General features: G+C 44.0%; 2 protein-coding genes across 2 annotated transcripts in view; one reads left to right on the top strand and one right to left on the bottom strand.

The window, feature by feature from the left end:
* LOC311110201 (uncharacterized protein) overlaps window positions 1-27,620 on the top strand; it is a gene marked incomplete at both ends in the record, with an annotated part of 397,005 nt that overhangs the window by 154,816 nt on the left and 214,569 nt on the right. The gene's annotated exons all lie outside the window — the stretch shown is intronic.
* Window positions 6,312-7,246, bottom strand: LOC311110179 (uncharacterized protein; the record flags this gene model as incomplete). The annotated part of the gene is made up of 3 exons (XM_084188732.1): window positions 6,312-6,694; window positions 6,799-6,900; window positions 7,105-7,246. The coding sequence occupies 3 exons, from the start codon at window positions 7,244-7,246 to the stop codon at window positions 6,312-6,314; spliced, it is 627 nt and encodes a 208-aa protein (XP_084044858.1).

The raw sequence follows: 27,620 nt of genomic DNA, 5'->3' as shown, positions 1-27,620 counted from the left end.
TCAGGTTGAAGCACAACAAAATGTGGACTAAGTAAAGAGCTATTAATACTTTCTGAGGGCACTATAGCCTATTAAACACAACAACTGTTTCAAGTGAGAATAAGGCAGGTCTGATGCTCATAAATAAATTACATTTTTATCTACTTCACCCGTATTTTATTTTTGCAAAGAAAAGGTGTGTAGTTCCAGTAGTTAACTACATCACTACATGGCAAACAAGTAATTAACTACTGAAAACACTACAAATATTTTAATTTAGTTAAACTACCACTGAACCACTCGGCTCACACATCAGTTCAACGTCTAGTTTTGATTTACATTTGGTTGAGTTGTCAACTAACCATGAATTCGATGTGATATCAACAACAAACGTCACCATGTCATTGGATTTAGGTTAAAAGGTGGGTGAAAAAAATATGAAATGCCCATACGTTGATAACTTTTTGCAAATCCAATCAGTTTTCCACGTTGATTCAAATTTTTTGGTTTGAAATCACGTGGAAACAACTTTGATTCAACCAGTTTTTGCCCAGTGGGAAGCTATTGCAAAATGTAGTTCAGAAAGGAAACAACATGTAGAAATATGATTAACCATTTATTAAAGAATGAATAATGCAAATCTTGGCGATATGAATAAATAGTTGATCTGATGTGGCTCCACCCGGTCCCTTTCTGTTCTCTGTCTGTGGCCCACAGATAGTGGCAGGATGCTTCAAGGCTCCATCCACCAATAAGAAGGAGACTTGGGTTGCATCCAAAATGGCACCCTATTCTCCATATAGTAAACTACAAAGGGAAATAGGGTGTCATTTGTGATGAAGGCTTGTAGACAGACAGTTTGTTGTAACGTCCTCTTCATCTTTGATCATTCTGTTCCGTGCTTCATTTCTTCCTCTTTTCTGATGCTTTGTTGTTTGTTTATTAATTTGGGTTGAGTGTGTGTGTATGTATGTGTATGTGTGTGTGTGTGTGTGTGTGTGTGTGTGTGTGTGTTCATGTGTTCATTTTCTTCTTCCTCTGCTGTGGCTCACTCTGACACTGAGACCTAGATTCAATCCGTAGAGGAGAAGATCTGCGCTATAGCGCTATTGAAATGTAAAGTTAATTTTCAATTGAGCTGACAAATGCAGAGTTTACCGTGAATGCAGTCTCCGCAAAGATGGGAACATTGCCTTTGAATTTCAATTCCACTATAGCGCTGATCTTCTGCGCTGCAGACTGAATCTAGTACCTACAGTGTGGGCGTGTGTGAGAATGAAGGAGGAAGTTGTGTGCACTGATGGCTGCTTTATGTGTTACGTTATGTTGTCATGGTGATGTTAAACCACATGTATCTTGTCTGTAGCTGGTCTCTCTCTGCAGTTGAGTTCTTTGAGGCCCTGTTATCTGCAACAACAATGTGTGCATGTGTGCGCGAGCACGTGTTTTGTCTTGTGTTTGCATGTGTGTGCATGGACATTTCTGTGTGTGTGTGCATGTGAGAGAGACTGTGTGGCTGTTTCCTGAGGACTGGTCTCCTGGTCCATTATTGGGAGCAGTGTCTGCTGTCTCTTCTCTCTTGGTGCTGGTCTCACCGTCTCTCAGGGTGTCTGCACTGACGTAGATATCCACAATCCTCTCCTCCATCTCACCTCTGTCAAACCTTTTGGTCATATCTGGCTCAGCATCGATGGCATCAGATATCTCCAACAACGTACTATGTTTTCTGTCTAACAGGTCTGTGTTAAGTCTCCCCAAGTTCTTGTGATATCGTTACCCCTGCCCTGTGTCTGTTCCTGTCCCTTACCGTAAGTGACACCGTTTTAACAGATGAGAAACTGTCAAATCAACACATCACTGGCCACCACGTGACTCCCCCCACTTTAGCTTCAAATGGAAACATGTTTGTTTCCCATCGTGCACATCTGTTTTAAACATACACTATATATACAAAAGTATGTGGACACCCCTTCAAATTAGTGGATGTTGATATTTCAGCCACACCCGTTGCTGACAGGTGTATAAAATCGAACACACCGCCATGCAATCTCCATAGACAAACATTGACAGTCGAATGGCCTTACTCAAGAGCTCAGTGACCTTTAACGTGGCACCGTCATAAGATGCCACCTTTCCAACAAGTCAGTTTGTGAAATTTCTGCCCTGCTAGAGCTGCCCCGGTCAACAGTAAATGCTGTTATTGTGAAGTGGAAACGTCTAGGAGCAACAACGGCTCAGTTGTGAAGTGGTAGGCCATGCAAGCTCACAGGACCGCCGAGTGCCGAATCGCATAGCGCGTAAAAATCATCTGTCCTCAGTTGCAACACTCACTACCGAGTTCCAAACTGCCTCTAGAAGCAACATCAGCACAATAACTGTTTGTCTGGAGCTTAATGAAATGGGTTTCCATGGCCGAGCAGCCGCACACAAGCCTAAGATCTCTATGGTCAATGTTAAGTGTAGGCTGGAGTGGTGTAAAGCTCGCCGCCATTGGACTATGGAGCATTGGAAACACATTCTCTGGAGTGATGAATCATGCTTCACCATCTGGCAGTCCGACAGATGAATCTGGGTTTGGCGGATGCCAGGAGAATGCTACCTGCCCCAATGCATAGTGCCAACTGTAAAGTTTGGTGGAGGAGGAATAAGGGTCTGGGGCAGTTTTTTTTGGTCCGGGCTAGTGAAGGGAAATCTTAATGCTACAACATACAATGACATTGTAAACGATTCTGTACGTCCAAATTTGTGGCAACAGTTTGGGGATGGCCCTTTCCTGTTTCAGCATGACAACTTCCCCATGCACAAAGTGAGGTAAATACACTATTGGATGCACATTTTGGTTTTTGCGCTAGCACTACACAGCTGATTCAAATAACCAACTCATCATCCAGTTTGATTATTTGAATCAGCTGTGTAGTGCTAGGGCAAAAAACTAAACGTGCACACAGGGTGGGTCCCAGGACCGAGTTTGGGAAACCCTGCTCTATGGCTCTGTCTGACACTAAGGCTCTATCTAAATTAGTCTTTCATCGATTCCTCTCCTCCTTCTCAACCCTATAAGAGCAGAATGTCCAAGGTCCCTCCTCTTGGACAATATTATCCAATGAATTTTGAGAAGGAAGCAAGGAGAGAGGAGGAATTGAGGAAGGATGAATTGAGAAAGAGTCCATAGGCAAGTCTGTAATACCACTATTTCACCTCGATGGTGAGTTAATCTCTCTCTTACATTTACATTATAGTCATTTAGCAGACGCTCTTATCCAGAGCGACTTACAGTTAGTGAGTGCTTACATACATTATTATTATTTAATTTTTTTATACTGGCACCCTGTGGGAATCGAACCCACAACCCTGGCGTTGCAAACACCATGCTCTACCAACTGAGCTACATCCCTGCCGGCGATTCCCTCCCCTACCCTGGACGATGCTGGGCCAATTGTACGCCGCCCCATGGGTCTCCCGGTCGCGGCCGGCTACGACAGAGCCTGGATTCGAACCAGGATCTCTAGTGGTACAGCTAGCACTGCGATAGAGTGCCTTAGACCACTGAGACTCTTTAACCACTAGGTCAGGGTTCTTCAATTCCGGTCCTGGAGGGCCACAACACCTCTGTTTTTCATCCTCTCCTTTTAATCAGGGGCTAATTCAGACCTGGGACACCAGGTGAGTACAATTTACTACCAGGTAGAAATAAAAAACAGAAGTGTTTCGGCCCTCCAGGACCGGAATTGAAGAACCCTGCACTAGGTGGAAACATCACTTCACCATTCAGCACTGTATCCAACCATCAACATAGTAACTACGAGAGAGAGAGAGAGAGAGAGAGAGAGAGAGAGAGAGAGAGAGAGAGAGAGAGAGAGCGAGAGAGAGAAAAAAAACATCTTAAGCCTATCACAGGGATAACCAATAGTTAGTGTGTGATCGGTTTCTCACAGACCCAGTGATGTTTAACACATGGTGCATCCTTCCAACTCTTCAATGGGTCTGTTGCTGTCTGTGAGATCTCAACACAAGCCACCTTGACATTCAAGTTATTAGGCTCCCCTTCCATCCAATACCTATAAACCACACAGAGAATCAAAGTTGAAAATCATCCAATACTAAATAGAGAGAGAAAGAATGAGAGAGCGAGCGAGAGCGAGAGCGACAGAGAGAGAGAGAGAAAGAGGGAGAGAGAGACAGAGGGGGAGAGAGAGAGAGAGAGAGAGAGAGAGAGAGAGAGAGAGAGAGAGAGAGAGAGAGAGAGAGAGAGAGAGAGAGAGAGAGAGAGAGAGAGAGAGAGAGAGAGACAGAGAGAGACAGAGAGAGAGACAGAGAGACAGACAGAGAGAGAGAGAGAGAGAGACAGAGAGACAGAGAGATAGACAGAGAGACAGACAGAGAGAGAGAGAGAGAGAGAGAGAGAGAGAGAGAGAGAGAGAGAGAGAGAGAGAGAGAGAGAGAGAGACACAGAGAGAGAGACACAGCGAGACATAGAGAGCTGGCTGGGGATGATTCCACTGTTCCACATGACATCTACCTACATGAACTATTATACAACTCTATAGCTCTACTCTATTCCATAGGAGAGAGAGCATCACACAGAAACCTTAGATTCAGGGACTGAGTCAAAGGTGGATGTAGTACTAACTACAGGTACAGATGTAGTGTTGGTGACAGAGACCTTGGTGGACGTAGTACTAACTACAGGTACAGCTGTAGTGTTGGTGACAGAGACCTGGGTGGATGTAGTACTAACTACAGGTACAGATGTAGTGTTGGTGACAGAGACCTGGGTGGATGTAGTACTAACTACAGGTACAGCTGTAGTGTTGGTGACAGAGACCTGGGTGGATGTAGTACTAACTACAGGTACAGCTGTAGTGTTGGTGACAGAGACCTGGGTGGATGTAGTACTAACTACAGGTACAGATGTAGTGTTGGTGACAGAGACCTGGGTGGATGTAGTACTAACTACAGGTACAGCTGTAGTGTTAGTGACAGAGACCTGGGTGGATGTAGTACTAACTACCAGTACAGCTGTAGTGTTGGTGACAGAGACCTGTGTGGATGTAGTACTAACTACAGGTACAGCTGTAGTGTTGGTGACAGAGACCTGGGTGGATGTAGTACTAACTACAGGTACAGCTGTAGTGTTGGTAAAAAAGACGTGGGTGGATGTAGTACTAACTACAGGTACAGATGTAGTGTTGGTGACAGAGACCTGGGTGGATGTAGTACTAACTACAGGTATAGCTGTAGTGTTGGTGACAGAGACCTGGGTGGATGTAGTACTAACTACAGGTACAGCTGTAGTGTTGGTGACAGAGACCTGGGTGGATGTAGTACTAACTACAGGTACAGATGTAGTGCTGGTGACAGAGACCTGTGTGGATGTATTACTAACTACAGGTACAGCTGTAGTGTTGGTGACAGAGACCTGGGTGGATGTAGTACTAACTACAGGTAGAGCTGTAGTGTTGGTGACAGAGGACTGGGTGGATGTAGTACTAACTACATATGTTTACATTGCCAAAGTAAGTGAAATAGATAATAAACAAAAGTGAAATAAACAATACAAAATTTACATCAAACATTACACTCACAAAAGTTCCAAAAGAATAAAGACATTTCGAATGTCATATTATGTCTATATACAGTGTTGTAATGATGTGCAAATAGTTGAAGTACAAAGTGAAAATAAAGAAACATAAATATGGGTTGTATTTACAATCGTGTTTGTTCTTCACTGGTTGCCCTTTTCCTGAGGCAACAGGTCACAAATCTTGTTGCTGTGATTGCACACTTTGTGATTTCACCCAATAGATATAGGAGTTCATCAAAATTGGATTCGTTTTCAAATTCTTTGTAAGTCTGCGTAATCTGAGGGGAATATGGTCATATATGGTCTCTAATATGGTCATATATTTGGCAGGAGGTTAGGAAGTGCAGCTCAGTTTCCACATAATTTTGTGGGCAGTGTGCATATAGCCTGTCTTCTCTTGAGAGCCAGGTTTGCCTTCGGCGGCCTTTCTCAATAGCAAGGCTATGCTCACTGAGTCTGAACATAGTCAAAGATTTCCTAAATTTTGGGACAGTCACAGTGGTCAGGTATTCTGGTACACAGGAAGCTACAAACAGGAAATAAGTAGGACTTTTATTAATATGATACTACAAACAAATACAACAATAGGTGTGTTTTCATGCGTGTGAGGGTGTCTGTGTGTGTGTGTGGGTTTGAGAGAGAGAGAGAGAGAGAGAGAGAGCGAGAGAGAACGAAGGAGGAAGTTGTGTACACTGTAGGCTACTGTATGTGTTACAATATGTAGTCATGGTGATGCTAAATCACTTTCTCACAAATCCAGTTGAATTTGAGTCAGGTTGTTATAGCTGGTCTGTAGCTGGTCTCTCTCTTTAGTCAGGTTGTTATAACTGGTCTGTAGCTGGTCTCTCTCTTCAGTCAGGTTGTTATAACTGGTCTGTAGCTGGTCTCTCTCTTCAGTCAGGTTGTTATAACTGGTCTGTAGCTGGTCTCTCTCTTTAGTCAGGTTGTTATAACTGGTCTGTAGCTGGTCTCTCTCTTCAGTCAGATTGTTATAACTGGTCTGTAGCTGGTCTCTCTCTTCAGTCAGGTTGTTATAACTGGTCTGTAGCTGGTCTCTCTCTTCAGTTAGGTTGTTGTAACTGGCCTGTAGCTGGTTTCTCTCTTTTGAGTCGCGATGACCAATGACTCCACCTGTAAAAGGGTAAAGTTAATCAAACATGTAACTACCACACCATTAATGATTAAGTATGATTAAGTAAGCTACTTAAGTCTCATTGACAACATACTAAACTTACAGTAGACAGACAGGCCTATGATCCCAGCCAGTAGGAGAACACACAGCAGCCCCAGACACACTGCAGCAACTCCAGAGGGTCTCTTCCACCACTGAACATGAACTGAATCACAAATTATTCAAGGAAGATCTTTGGTAATGTGTTTTACTGTATCATCCAGGATTGGGACAAATAAAGCTATAGTACTACAGGGTAATCTCACCTTTAATGTGTGTGTTTAATTTGTGTGTGTGTGTGTGTGTGTGTGTGTGTGTGTGTGTGTGTGTGTGTGTGTGTGTGTGCGCGCGTGCGTGCGTGCAATTTTACCTGAAGCAACAACTCCATCTCTTGGACTGGGCTTGAACGCTTTTACGTTGCCATATAATTGGTCATCAATGTCCGTGTTATTCATTGCATCAGGCTCATAGTCTACGAATTCGTCTGAGTTTTCATAGATTCCCTCTGACATCTTAACACACTTGTGGTCAAATACAGTAACTTCTACTTCTAACCTCAGCTCTAATGTACGTCTGTACCTGTTTTCTCCCTAGACTGTACTGCCTCTGTGTGACTTATGGTAGTGAAAGTCTTTATCAGTCAACCACAGTGAAGGGGAAACTGTCAAATCAACACAACACTGGCCACCACGTGACTTGCACCAGCCTTAGTTTCTAATCTAAACATGGTTGTTTCCCATCCGTTTTAAATGATTAAAGATATAATTGAAGTGATCATCTATTTTAGCAGATAAAAAATTGGACCCTCTGAATTTGCACAAAGATCTTAGAGCATTACTGAGGCTTTGACATCCCAGCCTTCATAAGGAGGTCACGTTATGGCTTGTACTCTGTGACCGGCCATCGATGGCCATATAGGGACCTTTTTTTCTACGTATGCTGTCTGTGTTTGACATCAGTGTGAGGAGTTATTCAGAGGTGGTGGGGGAAATATATGTCTGCATCTTTATCGGACATTAAAAAGGGGAACTTTATGTGTGTGTGTGTGTGTGAGTGTGTGTTTGTTTATGTGTGTGTGTGTGTGCCTGCGTGTGGCATGCAGTGTGTGTGTGTCCTCTCAGTACTGTTCTGCCCTCTGTCTGTGTCCAACTGCAGGTCACACTGTTATCAGAATCTAATTACATTCAGGCTGGTAGACCTCATTAAATGACATTGTTGCTGTTTTATTAATATGTCCATTTGTTATTCTTGTAAGTATAAAAGCGATATATGTTAATAATTTAATATGAAAACATGTTTAACATGTTTACTTAAATAAATAACATTTTACATTACATGTACATGTTTTCTAAATCTTTACATAACAATTATTAGTATTTATTTTCTCTCCTGCTCTAGATGGAAGCACTTAACCATTCAGCATGACCATCAACATGATAACTACTAGACATCATCACTTAACCATTCAGCATGACCATCAACATGATAACTACTAGACATCATCACTAAACCATTCAGCATGACCATCAACATGATAACTACTAGCCATCATCACTTAACCATTCAGCATGACCATCAACATTATAACTACTAGACATCATCACTTAAGCATTCAGCATGACCATCAACATTATAACTACTAGATATCATCACTTAACCATTCATCATGACCATCAACATGATAACTACTAGACATCATCACTAAACCATTCAGCATGACCATCAACATGATAACTACTAGACATCATCACTTAACCATTCAACCTGTCCATCAACATTATAACTACTAGACATCATCACTTAACCATTCAACCTGTCCATCAACATGATAACTACTAGACATCATCACTTAACCATTCAGCATGACCATCAACATTATAACTACTAGACATCATCACTTAACCATTCAACCTGTCCATCAACATTATAACTACTAGACATCATCACTTAACCATTCAGCATGACCATCAACATTATAACTACTAGACATCATCACTTAACCATTCAGCATGACCATCAACATTATAACTACTAGACATCATCACTTAACCATTCAGCATGACCATCAACATTATAACTACTAGACATCACCACTTAACCATTCAGCATGACCATCAACATTATAACTACTAGACATCATCACTTAACCATTCAGCATGACCATCAACATGATAACTACTAGACATCATCACTTAACCATTCAGCATGACCATCAACATGAAAACTACTAGACATCACCACTTAACCATTCAGCATGACCATCAACATGATAACTACTAGACATCATCACTTAACCATTCAGCATGACCATCAACATGATAACTACTAGCCATCATCACTTAACCATTCAGTACTGTATCCAACCATCAACTACACTACTAGCCTACCTGATGAAGAGAATGAGAGAGATAGATAAAGAGACAGATATATTGATGTACAGCCTGCATGCAATGCTACATAGTGAACTATAAATCTTAACATTGACAATGGCTATTGCATTCGGAAAGTATTCAGACCCCTTGACTTTTTCCACATTTTGTTACGTTACAGCCTAATTCTAAAATTGATTAAATTTTTTGCCCTCATCAATCTACACACAATACCCCATTATGACAAAGCGAAAACAGATTTTTAGAAATGTTTGCATATTTATTTAAAAAAACGTAAATATCACATTTACATAAGTATTCAGACCCTTTACTCAGTACTTTGTTGAAGCACCTTTGGCAGTGATTACAACCTCAAGTCTTCTTGGGTATGACGCTACAAGCTTGGCACTCCTTTATTTGGGGAGTTTCTCCCAATCTTCTCTGCAGACCCTCTCAAGCTCTGTCAGGTTGGTTGGGGAGTGTCGCTGCACAGCTATTTTCAGGTCTCTCCAGAGATGTTCGATCGGGTTCAAGTCCGGGCTCTGTATGGGCCACTCAAGGACATTCAGAGACTTGTCCCGAAGCCACTCCTGCGTTGTCTTGGCTATGTGCTTAGGGTCATTGTCCTGTTGGAATGTGAACCTTTGCCCCAGTCTAAGGTCCTGAGCGCTATGGAGAAGGTTTTCATCAAAGGTCTCTCTTCACTTTTCTGCTTTCATCTTTTCCTTCCCCAGATCTGTGCCTCGACACAATCCTATCTCGGATTTCTACAGACAATTCCTTCGAGCTCACGGCTTAGTCTTTGCTCTGACATGAACTCTCAACTGTGGGACCTTATATAGACAGGTGTGTGCCTTTCCAAATCATGTCCAATCAGCTGAGTTTACCACTGGTGGACTCCGATCAAGTTGTAGATACATCTCAAGGATGATCAATGGAAACAGGATGCACCTGAGCTCAATTTCAAGTCTCATAGCAAAGGGTCTTACTATTTATGTAAATAAGGTATTTCTGTTTTTTATTTTTAATACATTTGCAAAGATTTCTAAAAACCTGTTTTTGCTTTGTCATTATGGGGTATTGTGTGTAGATTGATGAAACAAATATACTATTTAATCAATTTTAGAATAAGGCAGTAACTTAACAAAATGTGGAAAAAGTGAAGGGGTCTGAATACTTTCCGAATGCACTGAACATGTAAAAATATATTGCTTGCTTATATCTCTCAGATATAGGACAGATACTTCAGAACAAACTTCCTTTAACATTTGAAATCAAAAAGCAAAATGATCATTGGAACGACCTTATTAAAACAATTCCATATAGCTTAGTACTGGTGTGAGGAACATGGTGTAAACTCCCTCCAGCCATGCTTGTCCTCTAACTCTTCATTGGAGCGGGCTGAAAGAAAGAAAAGAGAAGCTCCTAGAATGCATCCCAAATGGCACCCTATTTATTATATAGTGCAGTCATTTGGACCAAAGCATTATGTGCCCTGGTCAAAAGTAGAGCACTTTAAAGAGGCTAGGGTTCCATTTGGGACACAGACCTGATTGTGGTGTGTACATTGTACACCATGTTCAGTGGCTTACACAAGGCCAAGGGCACCAGTTACCGCAGTTACTCAGTTTTCTGTGGACGATGTCGACATTCTTTCTTGTGTGTGCCAAAAATATTGACAAACTACTGGTCCCACAAGCTATGCAACATGTTTAACATGATTTTTGAATGACTACCTCATCTCTGTACCCCACATATACAATTATCTGTAAGGTCCCTCAGTCGAGCAGTGCATTTTAAACACAGGTTCACCCACAAAGACCAGGGAGGTTTTCCAAAGACTCGCAAAGAAGGCCACCTATTGGTAAATGGGTAAAAAAAAGGAAGACATTTAAAATCCCTTTGAGCATGGTGAAGTTATTCATTACACTTTGGATGGTGTATCAATACACCCAGTCACTACAAAGATACAGACGTCCTTCCTAATTCAGTTGCCGGAGAAGAAAGAAACCGCTCAGGGATTTCACCATGAGGCCATTGGTGATTTTAAAATGGTTACAGAGTTTAATGGCTGTGACAGGAGAAAATTGACGATGGATCAACAACATTGTAGTTACTTCACAATACTAACCTAAATGACAGAGTGAAAAGAAGGAAGGCTGTACAGAATAAAAAATATTCCAAAACATGCATTCTGTTTGCAACAAGGCACTCAAGTAATACTGCAAAAGATGTGGCAAAGCAATTCACTTTTTCTCCTGAATACAAAGTGTAATGTTTGGGGCAAATCCAATACAACACATTACTGAGTACTACTCTATATTTTCAAACATAGTGGTGGCTGCATCATGTTATTGGTATGCTTGTAATTATTAAGGACTGGGGAGTTTTTCAGGATAAAAAAGAAACTGAATGGAGCTAAGCACAGGCAAAATCCTAGACGATAACCATGGTTCATTCTGATTTCCATCAGACACTGGGAGATGAATTCACCTTTCAGCGGGACAATAATCTAAAACATAAGGCCAAATCAAAACTGGAGTTGCTTACCAAGAAGAGAGTGAATGTTCCTGAGTCGCCGAGTTGCAGTTTGGAGACTTAAAAATATATGGCAAGACTGAAAATGGTTGTCTAGCAATGATCAACAACCAATTTGGAAGAATTTTGAAAACGAATATTGGGCAAATGTTGCACAATCCAGGTGTGGAAAGCTCTTAGAGACCAACCCAGAAAGACTCACAGATGCAATCGCTGCCAAAGGTGCTTCTACAAAGTATTGACTCAGGGCTGTGAATACTTATGTAAATTAGACTTTTCTGTATTTCATCTTCAATCAATTTGCAAAAATGACAAAAAACATGTTTCACTTTGTCATTATGGGTTTTTGTGTGTAGATGAGTGAGAGAGAAACATCTATTGAATCTATTTAGAATTCAGGTTGAAGCACAACAAAATGTGGACTAAGTAAAGAGCTATTAATACTTTCTGAGGGCACTATAGCCTATTAAACACAACAACTGTTTCAAGTGAGAATAAGGCAGGTCTGATGCTCATAAATAAATTACATTTTTATCTACTTCACCCGTATTTTATTTTTGCAAAGAAAAGGTGTGTAGTTCCAGTAGTTAACTACATCACTACATGGCAAACAAGTAATTAACTACTGAAAACACTACAAATATTTTAATTTAGTTAAACTACCACTGAACCACTCGGCTCACACATCAGTTCAACGTCTAGTTTTGATTTACATTTGGTTGAGTTGTCAACTAACCATGAATTCGATGTGATATCAACAACAAACGTCACCATGTCATTGGATTTAGGTTAAAAGGTGGGTGAAAAAAATATGAAATGCCCATACGTTGATAACTTTTTGCAAATCCAATCAGTTTTCCACGTTGATTCAAATTTTTTGGTTTGAAATCACGTGGAAACAACTTTGATTCAACCAGTTTTTGCCCAGTGGGAAGCTATTGCAAAATGTAGTTCAGAAAGGAAACAACATGTAGAAATATGATTAACCATTTATTAAAGAATGAATAATGCAAATCTTGGCGATATGAATAAATAGTTGATCTGATGTGTCTCCACCCGGTCCCTCTCTGTTCTCTGTCTGTGGCCCACAGATGGTGGCAGGATGCTTCAAGGCTCCATCCACCAATAAGAAGGAGACTTGGGTTGCATCCAAAATGGCATCCTATTCTCTATATAGTAAACTACAAAGGGAAATAGGGTGTCATTTGTGATGAAGGCTTGTAGACAGACAGTTTGTTGTAACGTCCTCTTCATCTTTGATCATTCTGTTCTGTGCTTCATTTCTTCCTCTTTTCTGATGCTGTGTTGTTTGTTTATTAATTTGGGTTGTGTGTGTGTGTGTGTTCATGTGTTCATTTTCTTCTTCCTCTGCTGTGGCTCACTCTGACACTGAGACCTAGATTCAATCCGTAGAGGAGAAGATATGCGCTATAGCGCTATTGAAATGTAAAGTTAATTTTCAATTGAGCTGACATATGCAGAGTTTACCGTGAATGCAGTCACCGCAAAGGTGGGAATATTGCCTTTGAATTTCAATTCCACTATAGCGCTGATCTTCTGCGCTGCAGACTGAATCTAGTACCTACAGTGGGGCGTGTGTGAGAATGAAGGAGGAAGTTGTGTGCACTGATGGCTGCTTTATGTGTTACATTATGTTGTCATGGTGATGTTAAACCACATGTATCTTGTCTGTAGCTGGTCTCTCTCTGCAGTTGAGTTCTTTGAGGCCTTGTTATCTGCAACAACAATGTGTGCATGTGTGCGCGAGCACGTGTTTTGTCTTTTTTGTGCATGTGTGTGCATGGACATTTCTGTGTGTGTGTGCATGTGAGAGAGACTGTGTGGCTGTTTCCTGAGGACTGGTCTCCTGGTCCATTATTGGGAGCAGTGTCTGCTGTCTCTTCTCTCTTGGTGATGGTCTCACCGTCTCTCAGGGTGTCTGCACTGACGTAGATATCCACAATCCTCTCCTCCATCTCACCTCTGTCAAACCTTTTGGTCATATCTGTCTCAGCATCGATGGCCTCAGATATCTCCAACAACGTACTATGTTTTCTGTCTAACAGGTCTGTGTTAAGTCTCCCCAGGTTCTTGTGATATCGTTACCTCTGCCCTGTGTCTGTTCCTGTCCCTTACCGTAAGTGACACCGTTTTAACAGATGAGAAACTGTCAAATCAACACATCACTGGCCACCAAGTGACTCCCCCCATTTTAGCTTCAAATGGAAACATGTTTGTTTCCCATCGTGCACATCTGTTTTAAACATACACTATATATACAAAAGTATGTGGACACCCCTTCAAATTAGTGGATGTTGATATTTCAGCCACACCCATTGCTGACAGGTGTATAAAATCGAACACACCGCCATGCAATCTCCATAGACAAACATTGACAGTCGAATGGCCTTACTCAAGAGCTCAGTGACCTTTAACGTGGCACCGTCATAAGATGCCACCTTTCCAACAAGTCAGTTTGTGAAATTTCTGCCCTGCTAGAGCTGCCCCGGTCAACTGTAAGTGCTGTTATTGTGAAGTGGAAACGTCTAGGAGCAACAACGGCTCAGCCGTGAAGTGGTAGGCCATGCAAGCTCACAGGACCGCCGAGTGCCGAATCCTATAGCGCGTAAAAATCGTCTGTCCTCAGTTGCAACACTCACTACCGAGTTCCAAACTGCCTCTAGAAGCAACATCAGCACAATAACTGTTTGTCTGGAGCTTAATGAAATGGGTTTCCATGGCCGAGCAGCCGCACACAAGCCTAAGATCTCTATGGTCAATGTTAAGCGTAGGCTGGAGTGGTGTAAAGCTCGCCGCCATTGGACTATGGAGCATAGGAAACACATTCTCTGGAGTGATGAATCATGCTTCACCATCTGGCAGTCCGACGGATGAATCTGGGTTTGGCGGATGCCAGGAGAATGCTACCTGCCCCAATGCATAGTGCCAACTGTAAAGTTTGGTGGAGGAGGAATAAGGGTCTGGGGCAGTTTTTTTTGGTCCGGGCTAGTGAAGGGAAATCTTAATGCTACAACATACAATGACATTGTAAACGATTCTGTACGTCCAAATTTGTGGCAACAGTTTGGGAATGGCCCTTTCCTGTTTCAGCATGACAACTTCCCCATGCACAAAGTGAGGTAAATACACTATTGGATGCACATTTTGGTTTTTGCGCTAGCACTACACAGCTGATTCAAATAACCAACTCATCATCCAGTTTGATTATTTGAATCAGCTGTGTAGTGCTAGGGCAAAAAACTAAACGTGCACACAGGGTGGGTCCCAGGACCGAGTTTGGGAAACCCTGCTCTATGGCTCTGTCTGACACTAAGGCTCTATCTAAATTAGTCTTTCATCAATTCCTCTCCTCCTTCTCAACCCTATTAGGGGAGAATGTCCAAGGTCCCTCCTCTTGGACCATATTATCCAATGCATTTTGAGAAGGAAGCAAGGAGAGAGGAGGAATTGAGGAAGGATGAATTGAGAAAGAGTCCATAGGCAAGTCTGTAATACCACTATTTCACCTCGATGGTGAGTTAATCTCTCTCTTACATTTACATTGTATTCATTTAGCAGACGCTCTTATCCAGAGCGACTTACAGTTAGTGAGTGCTTACATACATTATTATTTTTAAAAATTTTTATACTGGCCCCCTGTGGGAATCGAACCCACAACCCTGGCGTTACAAACGCCATGCTCTACTAACTGAGCTACATCCCTGCCGGCGATTCCCTCCCCTACCCTGGACGATGCTGGGTCAATTGTACGCCGCCCCATGGGTCTCCCGGTCGCGGCCGGCTACGACAGAGCCTGGATTCGAACCAGGATCTCTAGTGGCACAGCTAGCACTGCGATAGAGTGCCTTAGACCACTGAGACTCTTTAACCACTAGGTCAGGGTTCTTCAATTCCGGTCCTGGAGGGCCGAAACACCTCTGTTTTTCATCCTCTCCTTCTAATCAGGGGCTAATTCAGACCTGGGACACCAGGTGAATGCAATTAACAACCAGGTAGAAATAAAAAACAGAAGTGTTTCGGCCCTCCAGGACCGGAATTGAAGAACCCTGCACTAGGTGGAAACATCACTTCACCATTCAGCACTGTATCCAACCATCAACATAGTAACTACGAGAGAGAGAGAGAGAGAGAGAGAGAGAGAGAGAGAGAGAGAGAGAGAGAGAGAGAGAGAGAGAGAGAGAGAGAGAGAGAGAGAGAGAGAGAAAAAACAAACATCTTAAGCCTATCACAGGGATAACCAATAGTTAGTGTGTGATCGGTTTCTCACAGACCCAGTGATGTTTAACACATGGTGCATCCTTCCAACTCTTCAATGGGTCTGTTGCTGTCTGTGAGATCTCAACACAAGCCACCTTGACATTCAAGTTATTAGGCTCCCCTTCCATCCAATACCTATAAACCACACAGAGAATCAGAGTTGAAAATCATCCAATACTAAATAGAGAGAGAAAGAATGAGAGAGCGAGCGAGAGCGACAGAGAGAGAGAGAGAGAGAGAGAGAGAGAGAGAGAGAGAGAGAGAGAGAGAGAGAGAGAGAGAGAGACAGCGAGACACAGCGAGACATAGAGAGCTGGCTGGGGATGATTCCACTGTTCCACATGACATCTATCTACATGAACTATTATAAAACTCTATAGCTCTACTCTATTCCATAGGAGATAAAGCATCACACAGAAACCTTAGATTCAGGGACAGAATCAAAGGTGGACGTAATACTAGCTACAGGTACAAGTATTGGTGTTGTAACCATACTAGCTACAGGTACAAGTATTGGTGTTGTAACCAAGTATTGGTGCTAAACTGTGTGTTATTGGATGCTAGCATGCTAGTTAGCTATGGCGTCATAGCTAGGCATCGTGGGCTGTTGTGGTTAGTTACTGTGGGTTGGCATTGTTGTTCGGCGGTGCCGGGGGTAGCACGAAGCTAGCTAGCTAGCCGTTCTTCAAACAAGGTCAACACAGTGGCCATTGCTAGCTAGCCAACAGACACGGACACAAATTATCTGCTTAGTGTGTTAACACACTATTGGTGGTTTGTTGTGACCAAGTGTTGGTGCTAAACTGTGTGTTTTTGGATGCAAGTGTTGGTGCTAAACTGTGTGTTTTTGGATGCTAGCATGCTAGTTAGCTATGGTGTCATAGTTAGCTAGCTGAATAAAGTGGGTTGAGTCTATTCCTTTAAACATTGAACCGCTGTGGTTCACAACAATTCTGATTTCTAAAGGTGGAAGTTGGTAGAGTTTTTGTTCGGGTGGTTCAGTGAAACAATTATAGTTTCTGAGGTAGAAGTTTTTGGTGAGGGAGGCCCTGCTCTCTACTCTCCCAGATGTTTAGTTCATTTCATTCCGATCTCCTCTGCATTATTGTAGCCATTTGCTACAGCCTGTCAACTATGCCTCTGCCTATCCCTGTTCTCTCCTCTCTGCACAGGCTACACAAACGCCCCACACCGCGTGGCTGCTGCCTCTCTAACCTGGTGGTCCCTGCACGCACCCCACACCTGGAGTTCCAGGTCTCAGGCAGCCTCTGGAACTGCCGTTCTGCTGCCAACAAAGCTGACTTCATCCCAGCCTATGCTAATCTCCAGTCCCTCGACTTCCTGGCGCTGACGGAAGTCGATTACTCCTACTGCTCTCTCCTCGTCTGACCATGTGTTCTCGCATACCCCGAGAGCATCTGGTCAGAGGGGTGGTGGCACAGGAATCCTCATCTCTCCCAAATGGACATTCTCAATTTTTCCCCTAACCCATCTGTCTATCTCCTCATTTGAATTCCATGCTGTCACAGTCACTAGCCCATTTAAGCTTAATATCCTTGTCATCTATCGCCCTCCAGGTTCCCTTGGAGAGTTCATCAATGAGCTTGACGCCTTGATAAGTTCCTTTCCCGAGGATGGCTCACCCCTCACAGTTTTGGGGGATTTCAACCTCCCTATGTCCACATTTGACTCATTTCTCTCTGCCTCCTTCTTTCCACTCCTCTCCTCTTTTGACCTCACCCTCTCACCGTCCCCCCCTACTCACAAGGCAGGCAATACGCTTGACCTCATCTTTACTAGATGCTGCTCTTCTACTAATCTCACTGCAACTCCCCTCCATGTCTCCGACCACTACTTTGTTTCCTTTTCTCTCTCGCTCTCCTCCCACACTACTCACTCTGCCCCTACACAGATGGTAATGCGCCGCCGCAACCTTCGCTCTCTCTCTCCCACTACTCTCTCCTCTTCCATCCTATCATCTCTTCCCTCTGCTCAATCCTTCTCCCTCCAATCTCCTGATTCTGCCTCCTCAACCCTCCTCTCCTCCCTTTCTGCATCCTTTGACTCTCTGTGTCCCCTATCCTCCCGGCCGGCTCGGTCCTCCCCTCCAGCTCCGTGGCTTGATGACTCATTGCGAGCTCACAGAACAGAGCTCCGGGCAGCGGAGCGGAAATGGAAGAAAACTAAACTCCCTGCCGACCTGGCATCTTTTCACTCCCTCCTCTCTACATTTTCTTCATCTGTTTCTGCTGCTAAGGCCACTTTCTACCACTCTAAATTCCAAGCATCTGCCTCTAACCCTAGGAAGCTCTTTGCCACATTTTCCTCCCTGCTGAATCCTCCCCCCCCCCGCCCCCCCCTCCTCTCTCTCTGTGGATGACTTCGTCAACCACTTTGAAAAGAAGGTTGACGACATTCGATCCTCGTTTGTTAAGTCTAATGACACTGCTGGTCCTACTCACACTGCCCTACCCTATGCTTTGACTTCTTTCTCCCCTCTCTCTCCAGATAAAATCCTGCGACTTGTGACTGCAGGCCGCCCAACAACCTGCCCGCTTGACCCCATCCCCTCCTCTCTTCTCCAGACCATCTCCGGTGACCTTCTCCCCTACCTCACCTCGCTGATCAACTCATCCTTGACCGCTGGCCATGTCCCTTCCGTCTTCAAGAGAGCGAGAGTTGCTCCCCTTCTCAAAAAACCAACACTCGATCCCACTGATGTCAACAACTACAGACCAGTATCCCTTCTTTCTTTTCTTTCCAAAACTATTGAGCGTGCCGTCTTTAGCCAACTCTCTTGCTATCTCTCTCAGAATGACCTTCTTGATCCAAACCAGTCAGGTTTCAGGACTGGTCATTCAACTGAGACTGCTCTTCTCTGTGTCACGGAGGCTCTCCGCACTGCTAAAGCTAACTATCTCTCCTCTGCTCTTGTCCTTCTAGACCAGTCTGCTGCCTTTGATACTGTGAACCATCAGATCCTCCTCTCCACCCTCTCCGAGCTGGGCATCTCCGGCGCGGCTCACTCCTGGATTGCGTCCTACCTGACCGGTCGCTCCTACCAAGTGGCGTGGCGAGAAGCTGTCTCCGCACCACGTGCTCTCACCACTGGTGTCCCCCAGGGCTCAGTTCTAGGCCCTCTCCTTTTCTCCCTATACACCAAGTCACTTGGCTCTGTCATATCCTCACATGGCCTCTCCTATCATTGCTACGCTGACGATACACAACTAATCTTCTCCTTTCCCCCTTCTGATAACCAGGTGGCGAATCGCATCTCTGCATGTCTGGCAGACATATCAGTATGGATGACGGATCACCACCTCAAGCTGAACCCTGGCAAGACGGAGCTGCTCTTCCTCCCGGGGAAGGACTGCCCGTTCCATGATCTCGCCATCACGGTTGACAACTCCGCTGTGTCCTCCTCCCAGAGTGCGAAGAGCCTAGGCGTGACCCTGGACAACACCCTGTCGTTCTCCGCCAACATCAAGGCGGTGACCCGCTCCTGCAGGTTCATGCTCTACAACATTCGGAGAGTACGACCCTGCCTTACACAGGAAGCGGCACAGGTCCTAATCCAGGCACTTGTCATCTCCCGTCTGGACTACTGCAACTCGCTGTTGGCTGGCCTCCCTGCCTGTGCCATTAAACCCCTACAACTCATCCAGAATGCCGCAGCCCGTCTGGTGTTCAACCTTCCCAAGTTCTCTCACGTCACCCCCCTCCTCTGCACACTCCACTGGCTTCCAGTTGAAGCTCGCATCCGCTACAAGACCATGGTGCTTGCCTATGGAGCAGTGAGGGGAACGGCACCTCTGTACCTTCGGGCTCTGATCAGTCCCTACACCCAAACGAGGGCATTGCGTTCATCCACCTCTGGCCTGCTGGCTCCCCTTCCTCTGCGGAAGCATAGTTCCCGCTCAGCCCAGTCAAAACTGTTCGCTGCTCTGGCACCCCAATGGTGGAACAAGCTCCCTCACGACGCCAGGACAGCGGAGTCACTCACCACCTTCCGGAGACATTTGAAACCCCACCTCTTTAAGGAATACCTGGGATAGGATAAAGTAATCCTTCTACCCCCCCCAAAAAAAAAATTTGTAAAGTGATTATCCCACTGGCTATAGGGTGAACGCACCAATTGGTGAGTTTCTCTGGATAAGAGCGTCTGCTAAATGACGTAAATGTGCCCTTGAGCAAGGCACTTAACCCTAATTGCTCCTGTAAGTCGCTCTGGATAAGAGCGTCTGCTAAATGACTAAAATCTAAAATGTAAATGTACAGATGTAGTGTTGGTGACAGAGACCTGGGTGGATGTAGTACTAACTACAGGTACAGCTGTAGTGTTGGTGACAGAGACCTGGGTGGATGTAGTACTAACTACAGGTACAGCTGTAGTGTTGGTGACAGAGACCTGGGTGGATGTAGTACTAACTACAGGTACAGCTGTAGTGTTGGTTACAGAGACCTGGGTGGATGTAGTACTAACTACAGGTACAGATGTAGTGTTGGTGACAGAGACCTGGGTGGATGTAGTACTAACTACAGATACAGATGTAGAGTTAGTGACAGAGAACTGGGTGGACATAGTACTAACTACAGGTACAGCTGTAGTGTTGGTGACAGAGACCTGGGTGGATGTAGTACTAACTACAGGTATAGCTGTAGTGTTGGTGACAGAGACCTGGGTGGACGTAGTACTAACTACAGGTACAGCTGTAGTGTTGGTGACAGAGACCTGGGTGGATGTAGTACTAACTACAGGTACAGCTGTAGTGTTGGTGACAGAGACCTGGGTGGATGTAGTACTAACTACAGGTACAGCTGTAGTGTTGGTGACAGAGACCTGGGTGGATGTAGTACTAACTACAGGTACAGCTGTAGTGTTGATGACAGAGACCTGGGCCCGGTTTCCCGAAAGCATATTAAGGCTAAATTAAACTTAGAATAGTAGGATCCTATGGTTGTAACGATGGACTTAGCCTTAACATGCTTTTGGGAAACCGGGCCCTGTGCTGTAGAGCTCACAACCACCCCCATAGAGTCCTTCACTGAGCCCAGACACACACCCACATTGCCTGCCCTGTCCACTACCACCAGTTATACCTTATTTTAACAGCAGGTGGCACTGTAGGCCACCCGGGTCACGTTCTCGGCCCTGAGGCCCACCGCCATAGAAGTGTCTAGGGTCCCGTTGCCCTGGCGCAGGGTGTTAACAACACAGTCACCTGGAGGAGAAGGAGGAGGAGGAGGAGGAGGAGGAGGAGGAGGAGGAGGAGGGGTTAATAGACAATACATTAGATAAGTTATCAACAACGTTGAGGTCATTGTTAGGGTGTACAGTTCTATTGCTTTTCCAGTGAATAAGAGTGACTGGCTAAACACTGAGCTGGAGGACATTGGTCTATAGCCTATGTAAGTTAAGACAGTACCATTCCTGTGCTGCAGCGGAGAAGTCCTCCATGATGCTGGTGGCCCAGGGCAGATCCTCCTTGGTGACCTCAATGGCCTGACCTGGAGGAAGGGAGCACAGTATGTTCTAAGAATTCTACAAGAAGCTGTTAAGCACTTTGGGACAACTGCTTTATGAATAACATTGATTGATTGGTTGACCTCCAGAGGCCTGGACCTCGAGAGCTGAGCGTCTGATTTGGCCATCCGGTTGGAGGCTACGCCCTGACAGGGGAAATCCTACGACAACGACGTCTGGAGCGTAGGTTATCAGTCAACATGAGGAAAGGAGAGGAGAGGGGAGGGAGGAGAGGTAGAGAGAGGAGAGGAGCGGTAGAGAGAGGAGAGGGAGAGGTAGAGAGAGGAGAGGTAGAGAGAGGAGAGGAGAGGTAGAGAGAGGAGAGGTAGAGAGAGGAGAGGTAGAGAGAGGAGAGGAGAGGTAGAGAGAGGAGAGGAGAGGTAGAGAGAGGAGAGGTAGAGAGAGGAGAGGTAGAGAGAGGAGAGGAGAGGTAGAGAGAGGAGAGGAGAGGTAGAGAGAGGAGAGGAGAGGTAGAGAGAGGAGAGGAGAGGTAGAGAGAGGAGAGTAGAGGTAGAGAAGAGAGGAGAGGTAGAGAGAGGGAGGAGAGGTAGGTTGATGACAGAAAAGAGAGAGAGGAGAGTGTCAGAGAGGGAGATGAGAGTGAAAGAGAGAGATAGAAGAGCGAGAGAGAGAGAGAGGGAGAGAGAGAGACAGAGAGAGAGAGAGAGAGAGAGAGAGAGAGAGAGAGAGAGAGAGAGAGAGAGAGAGAGAGAGAGAAGAGTGTCAGAGAGAGAGAGAGAGAAACAGAGAAAGAGAGAAACAGAGAAAGAGAGAGACAAACAGAGAAAGAGAGAGAGAGATAGAAAGAGACAAATAGAGAAAGAGAAAGAGAGAGATAGAAAGAAAGAAAGAGACAAATAGAGAAAGAGAAAGAAAGAGAGAGAGAAATGAAAGAGAGAAATATAAACAGTAGTGAAAGCCCTGGTAACCACAGACTTGGTGATCTCTATGAGGGTGGTTACAGTCAGTGGAGGCTGGTGGGATTAGCTATAGGAGGATTGGTTCATTGTAATGGCTGGAATGGAATTCATGGAACGGAGTGAAATGTGGTTTCAATATATTTGATGTGTTTGATACCGTTCCATTAATTCCATTCCAGCCATTACAACAAGCCTGTCCTCCTATTGCTCCTCCCACCAGCCTCCACTGGTTTGTATGTGCATGTGCTCTTTTAGTGCAGTGTCTTTAGCAGGAGCATCGTTGAACACAAAGATCTCAGAGGAGGGTGGCGCCGCCATGAGGGCCATCTGGGAATTACAACACACACACCAGAGAGTCAGACCACACTGGGATCAAGTACTGGAACTCTATGGGAAATAACATTTTCAGTCCACTGGCTAACTAACCAGCTCTGGCAGAGTTGCAAAAACAGTCAACCACATTTCAAATGCAGCCTTCATATTGGCACTGTGAAAGTAACTTTTCATGACATCACCTGTACATACACGCACACACACACACACACAAACAAACACACGCACACGCGCATGCGCACACACACACACACACACACAAACACACACACACACACACACACACACACAACATACACACACACACACACACACACAAGTAAAAATAAAATACGTTTGTGTTAAAACAGTCATTCTGCTCCCAGTTTCAGGGCAGGCACTTGGCATGTGACAATAATGTTGGAGTGGGACAGCACTAACAGATCTGGGACCAGGCTAACACCCACCTGGGTCGTTGAAGGGGGACCAGGATGTATGATGAAGGTTCCTGCTGGGTTCCTCTCTTACTGTCCACGATGGAGAAGGACTCTCTTAGCCTCAGTGATGTCATCACTCATACTTCCTGTGGTGTCGATGACAAAACACAACACTGACGACTGGGTGATGCCTATTAACCTGGGAGGGAGGGAGGGAGGGAGGGAGGAAAGAGAGAGAGAGAGATAGAGAGAAAGAGAGAGATTAGGGAGTAGTAATTATGAACCAAAAACACGTTTTGTTATCCTAGCTCCTCCCAACAGTTTACCAGGACAGCCCCCTTATCATACAGTAGTCTAATTCTTTCCATCATAGTGATACAATCCTACAATTTAACACAAAATGTCTGAAATAATTAACTCTTGCCTTAACATCGCCCACCTACTTTAGCCTCTCTCTCTCACCGTAGGAAGTCCTTGTCCCCGGTAGCTCCTCTGATGTCCTCCAGTAGTGTCCTTTCAATGTTTTGGCCGAAGGTAATGTAGAATTAGAATGAATCATTCCAATTGTATAGAAAGTACAGTAACAGGATGCTACAGATGTCCAGAAAGGACAAGAACCTTTAAAATACAGAGAGAGAGCGAGAGACACAGAGAGAGAGACAGGCAGAGAGAGAGAGAGAGAGAGAGAGAGAGAGAGAGAGAGAGAGAGAGACAGAGAGAAAGAGACAGAGAGAGAGACAGAGAGAGAGAGAGAGAGAGAGAGAGAGAGAGAGAGACAGAGAGAGAGAGACAGAGAGAGAGAGACAGAGAGAGAGAGAGAGAGAGAGAGAGAGAGAGAGAGAGAGAGAGAGAGAGAGAGAGAGAGAGAGAGAGAGAGAGAGAGAGAGAGAGAGAGAGAGAGAGAGAGAGAGAGACAGACAGAGAGAGATACAGAGAGAGAGACAGAGAGAGAGAGAGAGAGAGAGAGAGAGACAGAGAGAGAGACAGAGAGAGAGAGACAGAGAGAGAGAGATAGAGAGAGAGAGAGAGAGAGAGAGACAGAGAGAGAGAGAGACAGAGAGAGAGAGAGAGAGAGAGACAGAGAGAGAGAGAGAGAGAGAGAGCGATAGAGAGAGAGAAAGAGAGAGAGAGAGAGAGTAAAGGTGGAGAAACGGAGAGAGACCTGATAGGAAAAATAATATCATCACAGTCTTAGAAGAACAAGAGAAAGGAAGAAGTGAATGACAGAGAGTTGTAAAGAGGGAGGGAGAGGGAGAGAGATGGATGACAGAAGAGATAATGAACGTGTGAATGTGTGAATGAGGGTTGGTCATAGCTTCTGTACACTTCACACAATCTGTATGTTTTGGTATGGAGGTATCTCCACCTTGTTTTAATTACGTTGTCTTTTTGTATTTGTCATGGAACCAGCCCTGCATGAGTCAAAGCATTCAGAACATACTTCCACAGTCCTGGAACAATATATAAACAAACAGACTAACTGCCATGTAAAGATCTTGGAACAACACAGTACTGGAACAAGGTACGACAGGTCTCTCTTGTAAAACTTGAAACCCCACCTCTTTAAGGAATACCTGGGATAGGATAAAGTAATCCTTCTACCCCCCCTTACCCCCCCCACCAAAAACATATTGTAAAGTGGTTATCCCACTGGCTATAAGGTGAATGCACCAATTTGTAAGTCGCTCTGGATAAGAGTGTCTGCTAAATGACGTAAATGTAAATGTAAAAGATCTCCCAACAAGAATTATCTGTATAAATAAAGGTACAAAAAAAATTACAAATAGACTACCAGTTACAGGAACAGAGTGGAGAATCATGGCTGTAGCCTTGACAACACAACATCAGGAACAGAGTGGAGAATCATGGCTGTAGCCTTGACAACACAACATCAGGAACAGAGTGGAGAATCATGGCCGTAGCCTTAACAACACAACATCAGGAACAGATTGGAGAATCATGGCTGTAGCCTTGACAACACAACATCAGGAACAGAGTGGAGAATCATGGCTCTAGCCTTGACAACACAACATCAGGAACAGAGTGGAGAATCACGGCTGTAGCCTTGACAACACAACATCAGGAACAGATTGGAGAATCATGGCTGTAGCCTTGACAACACAACATCAGAAACAGAGTGGAGAATCATGGCTGTAGCCTTGACAACACAACATCATACGGTACATTTTCTCATAGTACCACATGAAAGGTAAAAGTGTCTTCCAACAAGGTGATATACAGTATTGATACATACTGTACTCTACACACAACAGTTGAATCAGGATTGGTACCGTAGGTGAAAACCATCTCCAAAATACATTGTTTTTTCATGATTACCTTAAATTTGAAAGTATTTATTTTATTTAACTTTTATTTAACTATGGAAGTCAGTTAAGAACTAATTCTTATTTACAATGACGGCCTACCAAAAGGCAAAAGGCCTCCTGCTGGGACAGGGTTTGGGATTTTAACAGAAGTCTGTTAACATGTAACAATATTAGCAACCTCTTTAATCCAAAGCGATTTACAGTAGAGTGGGTGCATACATTTTGAGTATAGGGTATGTGACTCCAGCGGGAATCGAACCCACCACCCTTACAGTGCTAGGGCCACACTGTTATCATCTACGCCAAACAGGACCTCAATTCTCAACCCAGGAAGCAGCATCAATGTGTTTCACCTTTGCTAGATGATACAACATTAGTAATACTGATTGACTTGGTATAATACAACATCATTGACAACGTTAGTGACACAGGTCAGATGTACAACAATGGAACCATTTTATCCAAACACATCAGAATGTTTGCTGAACGTTGCTGGAATGCAGACATCCAACATTCTGTTCTCCAGCGTTCTTCAGAGAACATTGACCCCCACTTTAGAATCTGTAGAAATCTGTGATTGTGTGTGTGCCAATGTATCCTCCTTCTCTAGCCTCCTGCTGTTTGGACCCAGTCACCCACAGGGCCAACTGTTAACATCCACTGAGTGTACATGTGTGTTTGGGTGTGTCCAACGTGTTGACATTCTGAACGACAGCAATCCATCAGTCTTTATCAATGGAAACTTTCTCCTGAACAAACACTGAAGGTTTATTCATTTGACATATTACTGTGTTATGGAGACAAAAGAGTGTGTCCAGTGTGTGTGTGTGTGTGTGTGTGTTAGAATGTGACCTGTATTGATGTGTGCAAACAGACATCACTGTACAGATATAGATGTTGGATTAAGTGCTACCTCTACAGCTGCTGCACTCCAGCATAAACACAACACAGTCAGCAGCTGTGATACCAAACACCCATAAACACAACACAGTCAGCAGCTGTGATACCAAACACCCATAAACACAACACAGTCAGCAGCTGTGATACCAAACACCCATAAACACAACACAGTCAGCAGCTGTGATACCAAACACCCATAAACACAACACAGTCAGCAGCTGTGATACCAAACACCCATAAGGTCACGTCCCAATAGTCTCAATCTGCTTCCTTCCTTTCCTTGTCTCCTGTCCTTGCCTTCTTTCCTTTGTAACCACCACAGATCTGAAAGACCTAGCCATATGAAAGCAATATGATGAGAAACCCATAGAATTAAATAGAATCTAATGAATCTCTATGGGGAAAACATCCGGGTCTCACTCTGACATAACAAAGTAAAGGAAACGACAATATGAAGCTGTTTAAGAGTCATTGGGATTCTGTCTGAATCATCGTCTTGACATGGTGCACTTTGGGCACAAGAGGTCAGAATCTCACCAGCTAAAAACATGATTGGCAGACAAAGCTTAGAGACTACTAACGCTCCCTGCCAATGCAGTTACTCTGGTAACCTCTGACAATTCCCCCCTCTGGCTACATGTAACCAAATATAATAAGAATCGGAGCTACATTGTGTCTAGTATGACTATACCTCACTATCACATAAATATGTTACATTGTAATGAAGAACGTGAAGTTAAAGATTTATCCAAATGGAAAGAGAAAGTAACTTTAAGGTTCTCTTTCAGTCGAGACCTCAACGTCATTGTATGGGATGGATCGTCATTATCACAGCTATAAAAAAAAAATGCATGATTGGGATGACAAAGAGAACTGATACACTGTAAGAAGAGTTTGATTGAAGAGCTCCTTGCATCAATAGTTACTAGTACAGAGTACAGGTGAGTGCTTCTCCATTTGACAGGATGTGATATTGTGAGCAATAGAGTTCGTAAGAGCTGAACTGCAAATTGGTGGTAAAATGTATATTTATATTTTTTTACCATCAGCAGAACAGCCGATACAGGTTACATACTGTTCTTTAATTATGGTCTGTATATTGCTGATCATTCTTCCCACCAATGTACAAGGATAAGTAATCTGAAACAAATGTATCTTTCTCAGCTCTCAGGTGTAACGATCCTGTTAAATGGTTAAATACGCATTACTTCCTCAGATTAAGATGACGATTATTTAAAAAATATGTATTTTGTACGGTAATGAGGTGAAATTGAATGTAAT

Source organism: Coregonus lavaretus (genome assembly GCF_964263955.1).
Source record: "Coregonus lavaretus genome assembly, contig: SUPER_35_unloc_2, whole genome shotgun sequence".
In the NCBI taxonomy this organism is placed as follows: Eukaryota; Metazoa; Chordata; class Actinopteri; order Salmoniformes; family Salmonidae; genus Coregonus; species Coregonus lavaretus.
The sequence above is the reverse complement of the archived record's forward strand: the minus strand, read 5'-3'. Positions and strand labels throughout refer to the sequence as shown.